This window comes from Cucurbita moschata, unplaced genomic scaffold (assembly GCF_002738365.1).
Source record: "Cucurbita moschata cultivar Rifu unplaced genomic scaffold, Cmos_1.0 Cmo_Scf00004, whole genome shotgun sequence".
Classification (NCBI taxonomy): domain Eukaryota; kingdom Viridiplantae; phylum Streptophyta; class Magnoliopsida; order Cucurbitales; family Cucurbitaceae; genus Cucurbita; species Cucurbita moschata.
Genome location: NW_019268520.1, coordinates 5,477,961 through 5,498,940, shown reverse-complemented (window position 1 = coordinate 5,498,940; position 20,980 = coordinate 5,477,961). Strand labels below are relative to the sequence as shown.

The 20,980-nt window shown below is 36.1% G+C and overlaps 5 protein-coding genes across 13 annotated transcripts in view; 3 read left to right on the top strand and 2 right to left on the bottom strand.

The window, feature by feature from the left end:
• The window catches only part of LOC111441825 (trafficking protein particle complex subunit 8-like), a 21,849-nt gene extending 16,699 nt beyond the window's left edge, over positions 1–5,150 (top strand). For 4 of the 6 annotated variants that reach the window (XM_023078962.1, XM_023078961.1, XM_023078966.1 and 1 more), the window contains 8 exons: positions 834–1,019; positions 1,134–1,244; positions 1,516–1,677; positions 2,148–2,306; positions 2,742–2,975; positions 3,179–3,352; positions 4,115–4,224; positions 4,326–5,150. In XM_023078962.1, coding sequence (XP_022934730.1) covers positions 834–1,019; positions 1,134–1,244; positions 1,516–1,677; positions 2,148–2,306; positions 2,742–2,975; positions 3,179–3,352; positions 4,115–4,224; positions 4,326–4,857 — 1,668 coding nt within the window. In that variant the 3' untranslated portion in view covers positions 4,858–5,150. The remainder of the gene's footprint in view (positions 1–833; positions 1,020–1,133; positions 1,245–1,515; positions 1,678–2,147; positions 2,307–2,741; positions 2,976–3,178; positions 3,353–4,114; positions 4,225–4,325) is intronic. The other 2 variants (XM_023078963.1, XM_023078965.1) reach the window with 2 other exon arrangements.
• Positions 5,151–6,090: 940 nt separating this feature from the next.
• On the top strand, positions 6,091–8,231 carry LOC111442364 (syntaxin-121-like). The gene is made up of 3 exons (XM_023079746.1): positions 6,091–6,193; positions 6,322–6,884; positions 7,512–8,231. Exons 2-3 carry the CDS (start codon positions 6,350–6,352, stop codon positions 7,895–7,897), a joined length of 921 nt encoding a protein of 306 aa, XP_022935514.1. The 5' UTR covers positions 6,091–6,193; positions 6,322–6,349; the 3' UTR covers positions 7,898–8,231.
• Positions 8,232–8,730: 499 nt separating this feature from the next.
• Positions 8,731–12,725, top strand: LOC111441951 (putative deoxyribonuclease TATDN1). Of its 3 annotated transcripts, none has more exons than XM_023079153.1 (13): positions 8,731–8,795; positions 8,868–8,909; positions 9,016–9,036; positions 9,152–9,252; positions 9,768–9,825; positions 9,940–9,983; positions 10,054–10,134; positions 10,231–10,301; positions 10,427–10,537; positions 11,224–11,306; positions 11,403–11,619; positions 12,308–12,391; positions 12,521–12,725. In XM_023079153.1, exons 2-13 carry the CDS (start codon positions 8,888–8,890, stop codon positions 12,597–12,599), a joined length of 972 nt encoding a protein of 323 aa, XP_022934921.1. In that variant the 5' UTR covers positions 8,731–8,795; positions 8,868–8,887; the 3' UTR covers positions 12,600–12,725. The 3 variants fall into 3 exon arrangements, with proteins under 3 accessions (XP_022934921.1, XP_022934922.1, XP_022934923.1); XM_023079154.1 differs by having other exon boundaries at positions 8,770–8,788; XM_023079155.1 differs by lacking the exons at positions 8,731–8,795; positions 8,868–8,909 and having other exon boundaries at positions 9,016–9,067.
• A 124-nt stretch (positions 12,726–12,849) lies between these two features.
• Positions 12,850–15,408, bottom strand: LOC111441950 (33 kDa ribonucleoprotein, chloroplastic). Of its 2 annotated transcripts, XM_023079152.1 has the most exons (5): positions 15,394–15,408; positions 14,790–15,359; positions 14,562–14,663; positions 13,512–13,820; positions 12,850–13,267 (listed from the first exon to the last, which is right to left on the bottom strand). In XM_023079152.1, the coding sequence occupies exons 2-5, from the start codon at positions 15,234–15,236 to the stop codon at positions 13,142–13,144; spliced, it is 984 nt and encodes a 327-aa protein (XP_022934920.1). In that variant the 5' UTR covers positions 15,237–15,359; positions 15,394–15,408; the 3' UTR covers positions 12,850–13,141. The 2 variants fall into 2 exon arrangements, with proteins under 2 accessions (XP_022934920.1, XP_022934919.1); XM_023079151.1 differs by lacking the exon at positions 15,394–15,408 and having other exon boundaries at positions 14,790–15,380.
• A 694-nt stretch (positions 15,409–16,102) lies between these two features.
• LOC111441949 (nuclear transcription factor Y subunit A-10-like) lies at positions 16,103–19,907 on the bottom strand. Its single transcript, XM_023079149.1, has 7 exons — positions 19,889–19,907; positions 19,661–19,795; positions 18,978–19,263; positions 17,951–18,060; positions 17,794–17,862; positions 17,437–17,577; positions 16,103–17,112 (listed from the first exon to the last, which is right to left on the bottom strand). Exons 3-7 carry the CDS (start codon positions 19,243–19,245, stop codon positions 16,708–16,710), a joined length of 993 nt encoding a protein of 330 aa, XP_022934917.1. The 5' UTR covers positions 19,246–19,263; positions 19,661–19,795; positions 19,889–19,907; the 3' UTR covers positions 16,103–16,707.
• Positions 19,908–20,980: the final 1,073 nt, after the last annotated feature.

The window sequence follows — 20,980 nt, the reverse complement described above, 5'->3', positions numbered from 1 at the left end:
AAAAAAAAAAAAAAAAAAAAAAAAAAAACGAAAAAGAGAGAAAATATGCTGATGTTACTCATAATTATTCTTGGGCATTGTGCTGAATGTAATTATCAATTTTTCATCATTTATATTAGCCACGTTTTGAAGTTGTTTGGGTACTACTGGTTGTCCTCAAATAAAATATTCTCGCAAGTTGTCTGGCCCTATAATAGGATTAGCATGTTTGGATATCAAGCCTCACAAAACAAATGCATACAAATTTGAAATTGTACTGACTATAGAAATTTAGGCTAATCCAAGCGTACCAAAGCGAAATTTAATTAGAGTCACAATCTACTAGCTTAAGAAAAAAGAGAACTTAAATCGCTTTTTCTTGAATTGAAAAGTGCAGAGAGAACACAATACTCATACTAGAATCCAGAACCAAAAGGAATGCAATGAAGTTATAAAAGTGATTAGGAAATGAATAACTCAATAAAAGTAATATATGCAAGTCCACAAGGCTGATAATATGCAACAAAATAATTGGCCTAACCAAAGCATTCATCACAGGCATCTAAACACATCTCATCGGTATGTTCGTCCTCATTACCTGCAAAACAATCAGCTGAAGGGTAATCAGTATGATAAATGCTGGTTTTTTAGTCCCTTTGTATTTTCCTTTTCATTTTTCTGAATGAATGGTCAGTTCTTTATGTAAAAACAAAATTCTACTAGTCAACAATTATGGTTTTATTAGTCTTAATTGATAAAGTTAGGTTATGCATCAGTTCTTGACGTATAGTTAAATATTTCTTATTGAAATTATTGTTGTCTCAGAATTTATAACGGCAATTCTAATTTTCCAGGTGCAACTGACAGTTACTCCCAAAATAGAAGGCATCCTACAAGTTGTTGGTATTAGGTGGAGACTGTCCGATTCTATCATGGGCTTTCACAATTTTATTAACAATTTAGGACAGAAGAATATTGCGAAGGGGAGACAGAAAGTTAAGTATTCTCTTGCTGATAACCTGAAGTTTATAGTGATCAAGGTACATATCTTCTTCATAGCCTCTCTATCATCATGGTTGTTTGTTTCTAAAGTTTTTGAGTTGCAAATTAAGCTGTAACTACCTTTTACTTACACCTATAGTCTTAACATCCAGAGTCTTCCAAAGCTTGAGGGCAGCATTCTTTCACTTCCTAAAGTCGCATATGCTGGAGATTTACAGCGCCTTGTCCTTGAACTGACAAATCAATCTAAATTTTCTGTAAAGGTATGAGCATTGCAACTTGACTATTCTTCACATACCTAATTACTTGACCTGCAGAATTTGTAATTCGGTCAATCACAATTTGGTTGATCTTAAGAAGTCTTAAAGTCCTGACCTTTACTACAAAAATAGGCAGATACTTGCAACTTTTCATCAAAAAGACTGCTTGACCAGTACCTCTATAGGTCTTGCAAAGATTTTGCATGTATGTTTTAAGCATGTGGCAAATGTTGGCGGACTCTTACTTAACAGCCTAATAATTACATTTTGGCAGAATCTGAAAATGAAGATCAGTCAATCACGATTCTTGAAAATTGGGAAGCAAGAAAATATGAATGCAGACTTTCCTGCTTGCTTGGAGAAGCCAATTAATAGCGAACAGGGAGTACGCCCTATACCTAATACAACATCAAATGATACATTTTTGTTTCCAGAGGTCAGTGTCAATCATGTTCCTGTGCTATTTATTAACTGGTCAATAGCAATAAATTTTCCAGCGGCCATACTTTCAGCTTGAATCTTTAAAAAAATACAAACCATTAGATGGTTCAGGTGTTGACAATTTCAATTTTGAAGCAAATTTCTTTTGAACAAATGATTATGCAGGTTTTCTTATGAACCCCTTGCTTTTGGACAATCATATAAATTAAATCTGAAGTCTGTATGAGTGGGATTATAAGGTTGTTAAGATTAATACTATTGGTAGCCGAACTTTGTAGACAGTGTTAAATATATTATTGTCATCATTCCAAGATTATGAGACTTTTGGATTCCTGTTTTTCCTTTTCTTTTAAACCTAGTTCGACAAATTTATGTTTGAATTAATTATTTAATTATTTTATGTGTTTTATTTCCTAGTAAGAAAATGAATACTTCAGTCATGTATCTAAGACTCAAATGTTCCAGGACACTTCAATTCAAGGCGGAACACCCTTATTGTTGCCCCTTTGGCTTCGAGCTGCTGTTCCTGGAAATATATCCTTATACATAAGTATATATTATGAGATGGAAGGTGTATCAGATATCATGAGATATCGCATTCTACGCATGCATTACAATATTCAGGTATTGCTAAATGTGCATAACTTGGTGGCTTGACTGACTTTAAGCTGTGTATAGTTTTGTCTTCATAGTTGAAACCAATAGGTTTACCCTTGATATAGTGATAATTCATGTTAGCAATGCATCCTTTTTTGGCCTTACAATCTTCAGGGTTCAGAAAATTTTCCTTTCTGTTATCTTTTCTCCCCGTTATATGGACAGTACTATCTGTTATTTTGTTCTTTGGTCCTCTCGGTAAATGTTTTATCTACCAGAAAATAAATATTTATCTTTTTTACTTTGTCTGCTTTAACTTTGGTGGTTGATTTCTCTTTCCATATTCTTGGAGTTGCATCGCTGATTTATTAATTACTTCAGAACGAAAATTTCTCCCTCTGGATGGATTTATCGTCTGCTAAATATTCTATTTTGGGTTTTTTTTTTTCAAACTGTCTCAAGGTTTTGCCATCCCTGGATTTATCGTTCCAAATCAATCCATGTCCATCAAGATTGCATGAGTTTCTTGTCCGAATGGATGTTATGAACAAGACTAGCTCCGAGGTTTTCCAAATTCATCAGTTGTCATCTATTGGACAGAACTGGGAACTTTCGTTACTTCAACCTGTTGATAGTATTTTTCCTTCTCGAGCTTTGATGCCTAATCAAGCATTGTCATGTTTCTTCGTTCTCAAGGTATGTACAAGGAGCTGAATCTAAGCTAAAGTTTTTCTTTTCTAATTATCGCACATGCATTTCGAGTAACTGCTTTACAATTATTTTTATCTTTGATTAAGCACGTTTCAGTAGTTAACTATGCATGCTATAATTGGAGTAACTATTTGGAAAAAAGAAAAATGCTATAGCTACTAATCTCACAAATTCTTCTCTGTATTCAGAATGTTAACAAATCGTTCAGTTCTGAAAAAAAAGTATCTTCTGTCCCGGTGCTACTTGGAAGTGATCTAAAGTTGGGTTCTCAGAGTAGCGATGAACAGCTCTTTGATACGGCTAATTTTCCTCTAGCTGCTTTCCATTATTCTGAAAGAGCATACCAAGGAACTTCAAACCAGGTAATTGATTTTCATTTTATCTATGTAGTTTACTTCCAAATGCTTACTAATAATGATTGAATACCGAGTCTCTCATATAGAAACCTCCCTTATGGATTTTAAGATTTCCAAGCCCCCAACTGTTAAAAAGAAGAAGAATGATTATATTTCAGCCCATCCTTTGAAATTTTCATAAAAAGGGTTCTTTTCTTCTTTTCATTCATGTTCGGAGGAAAATTCTTTGAATTCTGAGTCAATTGTAGAAAGATGTACATGGCTTTTAGCACCCTCCAATAGAAAATGTCGCCTTGCTACCTTCCCTTCACTTATCCTGCCCCTCAACAACCATCATCTTCACTCCTTTGGATCTAGTTCTAGGTTTAATAAGAGGAGCTATTCACTCGACAACGGACCCTCCGAGGTGACATCTCAAACATTGACTAGGAGGTAAGCTTGAATAATGTGGAATCAGTCATTCAGCCAATGGATTTAAATACAGAGGTTGATGTTCGTAAAGATTATTCTTTTGAAGCTTTTGACTCATAATTTTTGGATTGTGACAAGAAGACTCCTCTTCCTATTCCTTCATTCATGTCGGCCAAATTGGCTCTGTTGATAGAAGGTTGTGGTCTTGAGTATTATGAAATTCCTCATTCGGCTCAAGATTGAAGCCCCACTACCTCGGTCTTGGGAGTTGGGGCCAATCAACTATTTTACATTCGTTGCGTTTTCTTGTTTGTTAAAATGTTTGTTTCCTTACTATAATCGTTCTGCATTTATCAGGACCTAAATACAGTAGACTTTATATTGATCACTCGGCCACTTAAGAATACTACTGATCCTGGAATTTCTGAATCATCGCGTCTATTCTCTCATCATGTGTGCCATTGCAGGTAATATTCAAAGCAATATCTTACAGTTCTGGTGATGCAAGCTTTTCTATTTGTGTATATATCCATTTATCTTCCTTTGTCTTTTCTTTACATTTATGCAGTACTTCAAGTCACAGTCCTATATCTTGGCTACTTGAAGGGCCTCGGAGTTCATATCACAACTTCTCTTCTTCTTTCAGCGAAATCAATTTCAAAATGACAATCTATAACTCTTCAGATTCAATTGCATCCATACGCATTAAAACAATTGACTCAGCTGAAGGTAATGAATCTGCTCCTCCATCCCCTAGCTCCGCTAACCAAACAGGATGGCACTATGCCTCACTTACACAGGACATTAAGGTCACATCTGATGTTCTGGGAGCACAAATGGCCAAGTCATCTTCACTTGAAAGTGTTTCTCCATTTATCTGGTCCGGAACAAGCTCAACAACACTACAAATTGAACCCAACTCCATGGCTGAAGCTCCTCTCCAGATCTGTATCTTTTCTCCTGGAATATATGATCTCTCAAACTATATTTTACAGTGGAAACTTCTACCGTCATCTCGATCAGGAAACGACGAAACTAGCGTCGCATCAGGAACTTGCCAGGGCTATCCATACTATCTCACTGTCCTTCAGTCTAATTGAGACACTTCAAAATCATGTATGCAGGTCCTTCTTCCATTCCTTTTTTGCTTTAGGAGTGTTTTCATAGCATTGTTATAATGTTCCTTGTGAATTATATTCATATCAAAAGCATTTTTGATGGGGGGGTAGGAAAGCTTAATCAACCTTATCTATAGATTACATAAACTAAATTCTTTCTCGGTGTTGGTGTAATAAGGGGGAACTAGAACTACAATGACCTCTTCACCCTGTCACTGTATACATACTGACATTTTGGATTAGAGAAACGTGAGCTTATTCCAAAGTTACAGGAATTCGAGTGTTTCTAAGAAATTTAAACTTGAAAGTAAGAAAATTTATGATTGGTTTTCATTGGTTTTACTAATGGTTCATGATATGAAGATGATACCATTATGGAAGCTCTTAAGTTCCTCCTATCCCTTTCATTTCGATTTCATGGATTAGCTCGTTTGATCGGCATCTAACAAAAAGAAGAAAAAAATTAAGAAAAGCAGTTAAAACGTTGTCTTTCTAAACAGGTTGTAGGTTCAAAATGTCTGATAGTTCAATATTTTAGAAGATAGTGGCGCCTCTCAATAAAAAGTTTACACATTCAAGTTCTCCAACTTGTATTTGTCGTGTAATAGAGTAGAAACAAAGTTATAATCCGATCCGAAAAGGACGCAATATTGATATTCTAAAAAGTTCTGAACTTTATTGAAAAACATTATAGGAGAGAGAAGGAGAGATGAGAGAGAGAAAGAGATAGAAAACGACCAAGTCAAAGGCAGTCTCCAAACGCGTTTTCTAAGAACCCCATAAAAAGCTAACAACTTCTTTGCCTACTCTAAAAAAGAAAACAAATTCTGCTGCCTTTTATTACAATCCTCAATTGCCATTATTTTAATTTCTAGTTGTGTAAATAAATGTTTAATATTATTAAAAAAGCGTTGAATTCCCCTCGTAATAGTATCAATTAAAACCTTAAACTAATTAACATATCAATTTTATAAAAATTTATGAGATAATAAAAGTTTTAATAAAATGAAATCAAATAGTCCAAATTAATACCATTATTATTTATAGTTTTAATTGATACCAATTTAATGGTATAAATTAATATTTGCAAGAGATATTTTTGGGTTGAAATTCACATTTTGAATATCTTTTAGATAATAGTATTACTAATTTATGAAATACCAATAATATATTTGAAAAAATAAGATTTTGGAAGTTTTTTATTTTTATTTTTATTTTTTTAATCATCCTTCCTTCCAAGGAACTTCCTCTGATCCATTTCTTCGGCACTCTTCCGCCCACCGCATTGACTTCGCTTATGTCCGCTTCAGATTCCTCGGTTTGTAGTCCATTTGACCCAGATTCCCGCTTTTCTCATATAACCCTTCAATTCCTCTTCTGGGTTCTTCAATTCTCCGGTTTTTGAACTAACCCAATTCTCCAATCTTCTTCTGGGATTTCGCTTAGGTTGCAGAAGAAATTCAAAGGGCTGCCAATGAACGATTTGTTCTCTTCTCGCTCTTTCTCCCGCGACAGCCATGTCGTTGAGATGGGCAACGCCTCCTCTTCCCCCACTGCTGTTAATCTCGATAAGTTCTTTGAAGATGTTGAGTCCGTTAAAGATGAGCTGAAGGAGCTTGATCGACTCTGCAGCAAACTCCATGACTCCCATGAACAGAGCAAGACGCTTCACAATGCTAAGGCTGTCAAAGACCTCCGATCTCGTATGGATTCCGATGTTTCTCTTGCCCTCAAGAAGGCCAAACTCATTAAGGTCCGATTGGAGGCTCTTGATCGCTCCAATGCCGCCAATCGGAGCCTCCCCGGTTGCGGCCCTGGTTCCTCTTCTGATCGGACTCGGACTTCTGTAGTCAACGGCTTGAGGAAGAAATTGCAGGATTCCATGGAGAGCTTCAACAATCTCAGGCAACAGATCTCCTCCGAGTACAGGGAGACCGTTCAGCGAAGATATTTCACTGTTACTGGTGAAAATCCGGACGAGAAGACCATTGACATATTGATATCTACAGGTGAGAGAACTCAAATTTGACTGTCTCATGTACTTAGTTCATCAATTTTGACTTCTGGATTTAAAGCTACTTGTGGATGATGAAATTTCTGGATTACCATGATTTGTGATAGAATTTCGTTCTGAGATAGATATCAAATTCATCTATAATTATGCTAAGGTAGAGAAGAAAATTTGCCCCAAACTGCATCTAATGAGAAGTTGTTCAACTGTTATATATTTTCCCCATTTGATTGTTCAGAGTTGCATAAGATCATCTAAACTTGCTGTAGTTTGATGTTCATGGGGGAAGTAGATCTTGTTTCTTTGATCCCATTTTCTTTGTTTTCTTTCAGTTCTCTAGGAGATGGATGCCATTATTTGGTGAATGAACAAAAATGAGTTTGAATATCTTTGAAATGCAGGAATAAGGGAGATATGATTATATCTGATATTGAAACATAGAGTCTTAATATGGGATTGCTAGAAATGAGATGTTGGATGGTAATTGAATTTGATATCTAATCCCATGGCCTTCAATTATAAGTTGAATCCTTGGAGCTGATTTGAGCTGATTTGAGAAATGTAATCTGAAGACAAACAATGAAGATCTGCTAACGTGATAAGCTATATATCTCCAACTATGCAGGTGAAAGTGAGACATTTTTGCAGAAAGCCATTCAAGAACAAGGCAGAGGCAGAATCTTAGACACCATTAGCGAGATCCAGGAGAGGCATGATGCTGTAAAAGACCTGGAAAAGAACCTCAAGGAGCTGCACCAGGTTTTCATGGACATGGCAGTCTTGGTGCACGAGCAAGGTGAGAAACTCGACGACATCGAGAGCCACGTGAACCGTGCTCATTCTTTTGTCCGAGGTGGTACACAGGAGTTGACTACAGCCAGAGTGTACCAGAAAAACACCCGAAAATGGACAATTATTGGCATCATCATTTTGCTCATCATTGTCTTGATTATTGTCCTCAGCCTTCGCCCTTGGAAGAACAACAACAGTAGCTCATCCACAACACCCTAAAACGCCTGGTTGCAGCACTCGTAGTCTCCTACCAAAAAACTCTCGATCGAGCCCTCACGCCATTCCACAGACATCAGGATCCTTTCATCTATGTTTTTACCTCATTTTGTTTTGATTTTTTCATTAGTATCATTATTTCTTCAGTTCTATAAAAGTTTAGACATGGAGAGATCAGAGATGGAGTGGCTTGTTTGGTGAAAACCTTGAGGGCCTTGATGTGTCATTGAATAGCCAGGAATGGTTCCTGTTGACATTATTGTATACTCCCTTTGGATTTTTGGATTCTTTTCTGTAATAGATTTGATATATTTGGGAGTGTTCTAGTTTCCATAAACTGAATATGTCCCACTAATAATTGTAATAATTTTATTCCAATATTTATAGGGCCGGCCTAAATTTATCTCAAAAGAATAGTGACCATTTTTCGATAGTGTAGACTTCTTCAAATGCTCGATAGTTAAATGGGTAGTTTTTATCTTCCCATAAAAATATAGGCACCAAAAAATGTTATCATTTGAATGGAAAAACACACAAATTTTTAGAATTTAAATGTTTTTATCTTAATTATTTGAAAAATAAATGCATTAATTATTATTTTAAAAAATAATCCTTATAAATAATATAAATAGATTAATATAAAATTTATGAGTTTAATCTATATAATTATAAAGATTGTTTTAGAGGAAATTGGTAATATATATATATAAGAAAATAATAATTTAGAGTTTTAATTGATTTTTTTTTCACTATTTTAAATTCCTTTACCCAAAAACAAATTTTAGTTCCAAGAAAAATAAAAATCCTGTCGGATTTGGGAGGGTGGTACTGTATAAAAGGGCCGATCGGAGATGACTGGGATCCGGCGATAAGCGATAGGTGAATCCTTCGCAGGTTTGAGGTCATTTCTCTCTCTTTACCTTACGAATTCGAAGGAATTTCAAGCAACTTCAATCAAAGCTCATCTTTCTAGATTTTCTCTCGCTTTCGAGCATGGGAACACTGCGAATGATAGGTAAGTAGCTTTCTTCCCAGCCCGCCAAACGCTATCTTTTCCCGCTTCTTTACTCAATCGAGCTGCAATTAACTCTTTTGGCCTTTCTATCAATGCTGTCTCGCAGATATTGCGGTCAATTTTACAGGTGAGGCTGGCATTTCAGTCGATGATGAAATGTGTACTGTTTATACATCAGAGTAGACGAAAGAGTCTATGTCCTTTTATTTCTCTGGAATGAGATTAGTATTGTGAATGCACAGATGGTATGTTCAAAGGAATCTACCACGGGAAGCAATACCACGCGACTGACATAGCAGCTGTATTGAGCAGGGCTTGGAGTGCTGGCGTTCAGCGAATCATTGTGAGTCTTGTTCATTTTGTTTTGTAATGCGTATTAGCTCGTATGCGTGAAGGGTTATCTCAATTGTTCGGGACTTTGATTGCTTTTTTGGTATCTTTAAGTTCTGAAACATGTATCCATGGATTGGCTTCCTTAATGCTCTAATCTTTCCACTATTTCTTTCTGCCAAAGTTACTTCCTTACGTCTCGCAGAAATAGAAATAGAAAAAAAGGCATCCTAAAATGCGAGAAGGGATCTGAACTTGTTTTTTTAAAAGATTCTTAACAATACATTCTTTAGACTTGGAGGTACTATTCATAGCTTGATGGTGTTGAAATGTGGGTATTGTTTTAACTCTCAGGCCTTAATCTTTCATTCAGACTTTTATTTCCATGACCGGAAAGATGAAAGAAAATAAAAATACATATAGCATGCATCTTAGATGGATTCTGATCAACCATTTATGTCTTACTTTCTTTTTTTCTTCCTTTTTTGGCCTGAAGATGATACAATCTAGAATAGTTTGTAATTGCAGGTGACTGGTGGATCACTCGAGGAATCAAGGGAGGCCCTTAAAATTGCAGAAACAGATGGTATTATTTTGTTTTTGTTGTCTAAATTCTGTTGAACTTCTTTGTACTCTTTTTGAACTTCCTCAGGTACTGGGTTATCTGTGTTTCTCTTGGTTCAACTTGTTTTGCTTGTAGGAAGGTTTTTTTGTACTGTGGGTGTGCATCCAACAAGATGCAAGGTTATTTTTTCTTCTATTTTCGGTGTCTCGTTCATGGTTTCGTATAGTTTGTGATATACTTTCTTTTCAGGAATTTGAAGAGAGTGGTGACCCAGAAACGTATTTTCAGGCTCTTCTTTCATTGACCAAAGAGGGAATTGAGAAAGGAAAGGTTAGAAAACTGATGTCAGAAAAGTCTAATTTCGACCTCTTTGTCATGATTCTTTGAGAGGATTAATCATCTTCTTGCCACACATATGTATTTAAGGTCGTTGCAGTTGGTGAATGTGGATTAGATTATGATAGGCTTCACTTTTGCCCTGCCGATATTCAAAAGAAGTAAGTGTTCACTGAGAAGAATATTCTTCAGATCTCATGTTATTCATTACATTTTCTGCAACCCAACAGATATGCAGTCTTGTGTTATAGAATTGGGTATTTATTTCTGAGCTGTGCAATTGTAGATATTTCGAGAAGCAGTTTGAATTAGCACACGCAACAAAGCTTCCTATGTTTCTACACATGCGTGCAGCTGCTGAAGATTTTTGTGATATTGTAGAGCGAAATAAGCAAAGGTCAGGCTTCTAAACTAATGAGAGAACCAAACCTTTACCATCTTGGAATTTTCTAGATTTAAGGCACTTATCATCTGGATTTGAAATTGAAACTTAGAAACAAGATAATGGTTTTGAGGAATAAAACTATAAGCACCAAGAGCAAAAACATCATTTATTTCAACAGGGACATGTCTGTGCAAGCAATATGCTGGGATCCAATTTGTTTTGCGACTGAATTATTCAGTTCTCTAATATATACACATTTGACAACCACCATCTTGTCTTTCAGAAGAAATTGTAAAGGAAATGATAGAAACAATAAAATGGACATAAATGAAAGGGAAATCAAATTATTTCCTCATAGCAAAGAGAGAACAAACTTACTTGAGGTAGATGTAATTATCTTTAGTACACTTTATGGGTGAGAAAAGAAATACATATACGTATAAGCATTCATACATCACATATCTTTTTCTGTGGCTGAGAGGAGAAAAGAGACAATTATACGGGCATAAACTTAAAAAATCCAACGGAGTTGCACTGTTAAAGAATACAGTTCAAGTATTACATGTGTGTACTTTTCATTTTCCTCACTTCCTTTCGATTATTGCAATTTTCATAAATGATTAAGAACTTACAAAAATTAGATGCTTTCGTTTCTGATTGCATGGATGTTGATTATGCTATTTATGCTTGTTGCATAGGTTTTGTGCTGGAGTTGTTCATTCTTTCACAGATAGTGCAGAAGATCGTGACAGGCTTCTGGCATTCAGTAATTTGTACATAGGTGATTGCCACTTGTTCATCCTTCCAGCTTTATTTCTTTCTTTCTTTATTTTTCTCTTAAATCTCATATCCCAAATTAATTGCAACTTCTAAACAGGGATTAATGGTTGCTCTCTGAAAACTGCGGAAAACCTTGATGTCGTGAAGGGTATACCAATTGAGAGATTGATGATTGAGACGGACTCTCCGTATTGTGAAATCAAGAATACACATGCTGGGATTAAGTTTGTTAAGTCTGTCTGGGCTTCTAAGAAGAAAGAGAAGCATGACGAGCAGTGCATAGTGAAAGGCCGGAATGAACCATGTTTAGTTCGGTAAGATACATTGTACTTTCTTGTTGTTCTTTTCCTCAAATGGCCTTCCCTTTTACATTTTAACTGTTTTTATATCACCATACAGGAAAATGCTTTTCAATAATTGCTTCTAGGTTTATTTTTTTCATAGGAAACATAATCATTTCATAGATAAAAATTGCTTCTAGTTTTAGTGACCAACTAGATATGGAGCAAGGAGAAATAGGAAAGAACAACTATATACTTTGTGGAAATTCTCAAATTACAAAAGAACTGAGTTCTGCAAACTTCTAATATGAGTTGGGAGGATAAGATGCATCATTAGAGCCAATGTTTCTTCTTTTAGCTCTCTTCTGTTTTGATTTAGAAGTTAAATTAGTGAGCTCTATTGAATTTCCTTATCAAATTTGTTGGGTTTATTGGTAGATTAGAAGCGTTCGTTCTTGGTTGATTTGTTAATAAGGACAGTCTTCAAAGTACGATAGATCATCTTTTCTTTGTTGCTGATGAAGCTTGTTAAAGTGGAACTCTTCCTGTGTCGATCCCTTCATCGTTTTGTTTCTAGACATTTTTCCTTGGTAGTGTTTTTAAAGGAGGGTTTGTTTGATTTTTACATATCCTAGATATTTTCCTTATAATGCAGTTTTTTTAGGAGGATTTGTATTTGATGCAATTTATTACATTTCTAAGATTTGGCCATGTTTTTCAGGCAAGTTCTTGAGGTCTTGGCTGGATGCAAAGGTATTGCAGATATCAATCAGCTTAGTGAAACTTTGTACCACAATACTTGCAGGTATCATGTATTTCCCAGAATGAATTAATATCATAATTCATACAAATATTTCTAGATTTTCTGCTAGACCGCAACGTTATTCATAGAGTCTTACTGTTTTCTCTCTACTTGGGTTGGTCTATTTTGCAGAGTTTTCTTTCCTCAAGACCTAGACTCTGCAGCAGATGCTCTCCTTGCTGGTTCTCAAGTTCTTGATGAAAAAAATTAGTATAAATCTGAAAAACCTACTTTCTGTTAAAGTCTATTGTTTTTACACACCATTAGTTTTGGAAGCACAAGCACATTTTTCTCCAATATGTTAACTTTCTTTCATCATTATGACTCCAGCTTTTCAGACTCCTTTTTTTCTTAAGAGAAATTCTTGGCACTTGAATTGTTAATTCTCAGTAGGGAGGGAGAGAGATGACAAACAATTAGTGGTCATAGTTATAATTAGCAAAGATAATGGAAGAAAAGGCTGAGAGACTGATGTATTGTAGTATTAACTCGGAGCAAAGAGACTCCATAATACATAGAGTCCAATTCTGAAGTCATACATATAATACTCGTTAATCTGCGGCAACATTTTAGCACTTTCCCTCAACTCACATCACTCATTGAAGAAAAAAAAAACATAGGCTTCCTTGGTCGTTGAGCAAGGAATGAAAGAGAATTGCGAGGGAAATCCTGAAGGTATTCAATTTGGACAACAGTCCCTAACCTTCAGTTCCAGTTTAATTTTTGAGCCAACTCAACTATCAACATCAGATTTCAGGCACTGATACTTGTAAGCAATTCATTGCTGTCGATGGTATTCTCAGTCCTTGTGAATGCTGCTGGAGAAGTTGGGGCCCGGTCTGCAGCCATGTTCAAACGAAGTGGTCGCCCTTCAACTTCCTGGTAGCATATTTGCATGGAAGAAGTCAATAACACAGGAATGATTGTACAAAATGCAGGTACATTTTCTCATGCCTTTTTCTAAACTAATGTATTTCTGGATTAGGTTTATGTGTTGTAAACATCGGCCCATTTAGAGGTAGCTTTTAATGTAGTTAAGGATCAATCACATCAGTAAATTCTGTCACAAGTTCATCATGTCTAATCTCTAGAATCATATTGAAAAGTAACTCCACTTTCTTACCACTCCGTTCATGGAATCCAAAGCAGACTCTGCATCCTCAGCAGTTTCAAAAGATACAAATCCAAAACCTCGACTTCTTCCAGATTCCCTATCATAGATGACCTTGGCACTCAATATCCCTGGTTGGTTTTCAAAAGCCTCTCTAAGACTCTGAGAAGTAAGGCCCCAACCAAGGTTACCTGCATATATCTTGTGAGGACTATCAACAAATTTGTTATAGCTGCTTCTTATCTTTGGCCCCATCACTTCCTTTTCTCCTCCCCTTGGAACTTCAGGGAAGTTCACCCGAACAGTTCGCCCTCCGATTAGCTGACAAGTAATTCATCCATTAGCAACTTTATAGCAACAATATCTAACAAACAATCAATACATTACTCAATCATTTAGAGATATCATAATGTGGTGTCTAAACTATTAGAGGACCAAGCATTTGTAAACTCTACTGCATTAGAATCATCCGCACCCTTCAATGTCTTACACTAATGACTATGTGAGATAATGAATGTCAACGAGTGGCTCCGAAGAGGGTGGATTGTGAGATCCCAAATCGCTTGGAGAGGGAAATGAAGCATTCTTTATAAGGGTGTGGAAACCTCTCCCTAACAAACGCGTTTTAAAACTTTGAAGGAAACCCGAAAGGAAAAACCCAAAGAGGACAATATCTGCTAGTGGTGGGCTTGGGCTGTTAAAAACTAACTCTACCATTATATCATCTAACCCCACAAAGACACCAACCATGCCAACACTAGATGCAGGTGCTTCCATTCAATCAATGGAAAAGCACTACCATCATTTTACATTTATCAGATGTTACACCCAAACATTAGAACTTGCCTACAGGTTTGGACTTTCTCCAAAGTTTTGTTTCATTGAGAATGATGTACTTAAGTTAGTGTTTTATAGAGGCAACTTTTTTCTCTCAGCAAGATTCAGCTTTAAGGTGTTATCAATCAGCAACCATCAGTAAGTTTGGATATCCATCCCTAGTTTCCACCACAATTGTTAAGCGAAGACAATGAAATGAAGAGAGAAAGAATAAGAAGTAGTTACAGAGCCGTCAAACATCCGAATTGCTTCTTTAGCTTCCTCCAAAGTTGCCATTGTCACAAATGCAAATCCCCTACTCCTATCCGTAACTTTGTCATATATAACCTAACAGAAGATCCGGAAGAAAATCACATAAGAAACCAACAATGGCTAAGCAGCTCCAATAAGCCCTAGAAAAATGGATTCAGACGGATAAAGGTAAAACAAAAAGAAGCTAGATCAATCACAAACCTGTACAGAAACCACATGACCGGCTTCGGCGAAGACCTCAGTCAATTGGGAAGAGGTCATAGCATATGGTAAATTTCCAATATAAAGCTTCCCTGCGTCGCGAGATGCCGATACCTTTTGTTCGTCTTCCTCCCGGCTTTCTTCGCTTCCGTCCGATTCTTCAGTCTCTGCGTCTTCTGTTATAGGGTCGGAGACTTCGAGTCCCTCGAATGCAGGAGGAGCACAGTAGAGGTGAGAAGCGGAGGAGAAAGCAAGAGGGTAAATGTTGGGTAAATGGATTCTGAGCTCGAGAAGCTTCAATGGCTTCTGTTTTGGAGAAAAATGGGAGGGAATTCGGTTGAGATGTTGGGCGAAGAAGAGTTTCTTGCAGGGTGAAGAAGAAGAAGAAGAAGAAGAAGACGAAACTGAAGCTGCAGCAGCAGCCATTGTGAGAGAAGAAGCTGACATTTGAGTAAGAAAACAGTAGTAGAAGTCGGAGATGGCGGAATCCCAAGTTACAGGGATGGATTTTGGGGATCGGATTGGGGAGCTTTGAAATTGAAAGACAAAAAATCCCACTGGATAAGGTTGCTTTGATCGGAAACTTTTTATTGAATCCAACCACGTTAAAACATTGTGCTATCTATCTATATATATATATATATTTATGTTCAATTTAACCCTTGAACAAAGACATATTTCTTAATTAATTGAATTAATTCTTTTTTTTGTTTTGTTGGATTAATCTTTATCATTAGAGTTCATTATAATTTTCTTTCTTTTCTTAAGAACATATTATTATTTAATTAAATCTCAATAAATATTTCAATAATGTACAACAAAATCTTTTAAAATATTATTAATTTCTATTATAAAACAAGAAATCAGAGAACATTCTGTTTTTCTGTTTGTTTCGGATTAACAGCGAGCGCGGCAACATGGAGCGGCGTTCGAGTGACTTCGAAGCTGAACCCAAGCATCCTTCAGACTCAGAGAAACCTCGAGTTGGTGGTGATCTGTCGTCTCTATCGTCACAAATCGACGGCGGAGGTTCCAAAATGTTGCAGATCTCGTCAAACGCTCCGAGTCCAAGAAGAAGAAGCTCAAAATCCAGGTTCCGATTTATTCAAATCTCATGTTTAAGAACTAAACTGGATACATTAAACAAGCCATTATTGATGGAATCCAATTATTTAGTTGATTCTTTACTTTTTGTTCCCTATGAACACTTTTTGATCTATTATGCTATTTATTGTTCGCCAATTTCTTTATGTAACAACGTAATTAATTTAATGAAGAGAATCATGTCAAGTTGATATTAAATAGTCAAAAGAAAAGTACGAACAGTGAGAGATGTTGCATTGTGTGCTTAGAAAAGAAACAGCATGGATGATATTACAAAGACAATATTCTTGAAACACACAAAGACAATATTCTTCATTACACACAAACTGAAAAGACAAACATGAAAGTTGTCCTTAAACAAACAAACAAACCCACAAGCCAAGCATCTTTGTTCGGTACAAAGTGCTTCAGAATGTCTGAATTTGAAAAGCCAAACTCTAGACTTAGTGAACATTCTTCTTGTTCTACTTTCAGGGTCATAAACGAAGTGCAGAATTCATACTCTTTACGCTCTTATTCTTGAAACAGACCCTTTTGTCTACTGCAGTTACTTCGTTCTGGTTTTCTGATTGGATGATTCTTTGGTTTCTCTCAGTCACCTCCTCATGCTGAGAAGCAAAACTGAGATAAGAGACATCCTACGCCTACATTAATTAGAGCCAAAAATGACTTGCCATGCAACCAAACGCCAGGACTAGCCTCGTCGCGAAGCTTGAGACAATTGTCGTGAACGACATTGCACAAGCTGGATTTGGTCGCAGAAAACTGGGGTTTTGGTGCGATGCGTCGCACCAAGAACCCATTTTCTTCCCTGTCAAACACAAAGGTCACAGCAGTTGTCAGCTGCTGCAACCCATTTGGGCAGAACCATGCCATGCCCTCCACCATCAATGATCTCTGCCAGTGACTGCATTGATGGACCAAAATGGTTGATTTGAAATCGTTGCAGTCCCCTTGAGAACGTGCTAGATACCTCAGAACTCGAGAGACTAAAGCCCCTCCCCTTGCCTCCATTTGGGGAGTTCAAAGCTCCACTTTCTGATTGAAGAACCACAGAACATTGGGAAGAACCAGTTGAATCAGAAAGGTTTATGTCTTCAATTTTCTTTGGTTCCATTGAGGCTTTCCCATTTTTCAGATTCTTTGTGTTCAAGAAACGGCCACCAGATCCCCGTGGACGACGCATTGCGTGAAGATGACGCGATTCGTGCATATATGGCTGTAAGACAGATATGCAATCTATATCAGCAGGAGTAATGTGGATATATAGTTCTGCACAGGACAAAGAAAAATATTCGGACTGGCGGATGTTACTGTGGCATATAAAAGCATAACAACACAAAATTCTAAATAACCCTCAGCTGGTAAACAGAAATCAAGATGTTCTTGGAAATTACTCTTTAAACAGACATCTGTATCAGGTAGACTTCTAGTCATGCCAGCAACAAAATATACCGACAGCTACCTATTCACATGCTTTGATGCACATATCTTCTAAGCATTCCCAAGAAAAAAGAGAGAAACCTGAGTAAGACTTACATACCTTACGAGTTTTTGCAAGTCTATTCTCCATCATTGCCTTAGCACGGATCTTCCTGCGCCTAATGATTCCATGATACTGCTTTGCATTCACATAAATAGGTCCATCATCTGTTGTTAAGCTCATTGGCAGCATAATCCGACCCTGAATATTACAAATGGTTAAGTTTTTGGTTATATTGTATTGTTTTCCACTTCCATTCTGAATTTTTGCATGCTAAGCTCACCCTATGCAGCTCTCTAACAGAGTTTCATCTTTATTTCTTTTGTTGGAAAGTTTTTAAGAAAATAAGACAGATTCGCAGAGAATACATGCAAGTAAAGAAAAAAGGGTATGGTTGAAGAATGGAGGGAAACATACTGGTATTTGAGGAGCATATGCTGAGAGGATGCCATAATGCTGTTCCATGTAAGGATAGTTTGCACATACCTACATACTTTTTCTCAGAATCAGAGACATAATATGAACAAACAGCATTGTTTTAGAAAAGAGATCCAATTAAGATTTTAGATCATACCATGGGCTGGCCAAATCCAAGCTCAAAACGATTGTGATATTCTGACAGGGGGGATTGCAGGGAAAAAATTGGTGAAGGTTTTTGTGGATCCACAGAAATCTTACAGTCACCTGCAAGGATTTTTCAACCGAAGTTTTCTCATCAGAGAAGGATAGAAACCTCACCATTGTGATAGATATTTTAACTGAGCAAGCACAAAAAGAGGGGAAAAGGGACTTTCTCGAGCTTCATACTCCTTTCTTTCCCTCTTGTTTCATAAACATTGAGATAGAAACATCTGTAACAATAGTCTCTCCAATTATAGCCGTTTGGGATGTAAAATATATCTTTTCTCACCATCCCCGTAATGTATGAGACAAATGTATGCATTTCGATTAGGGTTGTATTTTATGGTTACGATTCTACCTTATATGTCTTTTTCATTCCATCGAAAATCGATTTTACGGTATAGATGCTTATGATCTCCCCCTCTAGGTCCTGCGATAATGATTTCTCTAGCATTACGACCTTTATCGCACGATGCTGTCCATAGATCAAATTATTTCGTGGATTGGATTTTACAATATCTACCGTTCTATTACGTGTGCTCGGAGTAAAAATTTTGTATAAATGTATCACCATGCTATTAAGTATTTTGATTAAAGTTCTCTTCATGAAGTAATAACTAGAAAATGATATTCTGACAAAGGGAAGGTAAAATATTAGTGAAGGAAAGAGGGAGATTCAATGAAGTTGGAAACTCTTTTACTCTTGGATAGAACTCAATATTATTTAAAGCTTGAAGATGTTCATAGGCTACCTGCCCTCCCAGCCTAAGCAAACTCAGCTTACTAAAAGCATACCCGTCCCCCAACATCATGCTACTAAGTTACAAGTCAAGTCGATCAGCTAACAATCTATGGCCCTCCTCTCTTAAACATGTTTCCTTTTATAGACAATTATTACCAGTGGAAATCCTTCATATAATCTAAAGATGTTCTAAATATGATCATGGAAATGAAAATGAATGAAAGAAACAGAAAGTTACCAGGATAGATGGAAAATGGAGCTGTGTTCAGTTTCTCAAAGCCATGAGCAGCAACCTGAAGAGCTTGTTCGGTGCCAGTGAACTCTTTCCCATTACTTCCAAGTTGTTGAATGGTGGAAGAAGCCTTCACCTGACCAAAATCCCCAAAGAATGATTGACAACCTTGCCCATAGCCACTCCACAGCCGAGCAGGAGAAGATGATAACTGTCCAAGCGAGTTGGGAACAACTCCTTCATGTTCTTTCAAATACCCAGTTTGTGGTGCCATTTTCCAACGCCCCAATTCCTTCAATTCATCAAACAAAAAAACATCTCAATGAGTCTATTCTCAATAAACCGATGAACTAAGGGGAAAAACAAGTCAAAACAAATTGAAGTTCATCTGGGAAGCAGCGATTAAACAAAATAAGAAGATGAACAGCCAAAATTGCCCCCAAAACAACAGATAAGACAAAAACAGAGCAACAAAAGCAGAACACAAGACGATTAAGCAAACCCATATCAATAGAAGCTATTAAAGGAAGGATGAAACAAACCCAGAAGAGAAAAGGTCCCACAAACAACTAAGTTGGGAAAAATGAAGAAAAAAAAGAAAGCAGAGCAGCGAGTGAAGGTGAAAAACCTTGCTCAAAGAAGAACAAAAGAAGAAAGGGGCAAAAAGCAGAGGGCAAAAAAATACTCACAAATTCAGAAGCAGCAAAAAGAAGAAGAAGGATCAGCAGCAGCAGCAGCAGCAGCGGCGGCAACTCGAACTTAATATACGCACAAGAACCCCATTTGATAGGAAGGCTGCTGGTTGGTTCATTTCAAGCAAAGCACTAACGGAGAGAGAAAGAGAAGAGAGAGAAAGAAAGAAGAATTAATGCACACAAGTGTAAAATAACTAAAACCCAATAACCAATGATCTTCACCTTGCATGCAACAATTTTGTTCTATATGGAAAGCTAACATTAATATACATCCATCTATAAACAAAATTTTATGCAAAATAAAAAAAATAAAAATAAAAAATCAAACTTTCTTTTCTGGGATGTTCTTGATTTCAATTTGGGATATGGGTTTTTCCAATTTTTCCATTCTGTTTCGTGAATCAAATGGGTTTTTGATAAAACACACATAAAATACTCAAAAGTGTGGTTAGGGAATGATTAGTGGTTCTAATTATGCTAATCAAAGTCCTTAATTCGTAGTTGTCTGTGATCTGGTTTGGTTCACAAACTCAATGGGGAGTTGAATATCATATCAAATAATAAAATACCATACTTATTTCCGCTTATTTTATTGAATGGAATACCATTTTCTTGCATTTATTGCACTATTTTTCTGCTTTAAATGATGCTTAATATTATTCTAAGCTACATCCAAAAGTTGACTCCATTTTTTTTATTTTATTTTTCGGAATAGATCTTGAGTTCTTATATTAGGTGGACACCATTATGTTTTTTTTATCCGTTTATATAAATAAGCGGTCTATCCAACTATATTCAAATTAATTTTAGTGTCTTGTCGATTGAACTATATTCAAGTTCAGTAACCAAAGCTAAATATAAATTATAATTTATACCAAACGCACTACAAAATAAATACCTTTTTTAAATAAGAAATAAATACTCCAAAGTGGTTTTTTTTTTAATTTTTATCTTTTTGTATTTTAAAAATTTTAGAGAGAGAGAAGGAGAGATTCTTAGGTGAGATGCACCATCATACATCCATTTACTATATATTTTATTAAAATATAAAGGCACAACTAGATCATTTTTTTTAATCTTAACATTATTATTATTATTATTAATTATTAATTGGATAGGCTTTTCCATATTTTTCTTAATACACTAAAGATTCAAAGCAAACATGTTTATATACCTAATCTTTTTAATTTTCCTTTTTCTTTTCTTTCTGATTATGTTTTAAATAATTCAAAAAAGTTGGTCATTTTTTTTTGTAAAATCATGAACTACAACTACGTTTCACAAATTAAAAAAAAAAAAAAAAAAAAAAAAAAA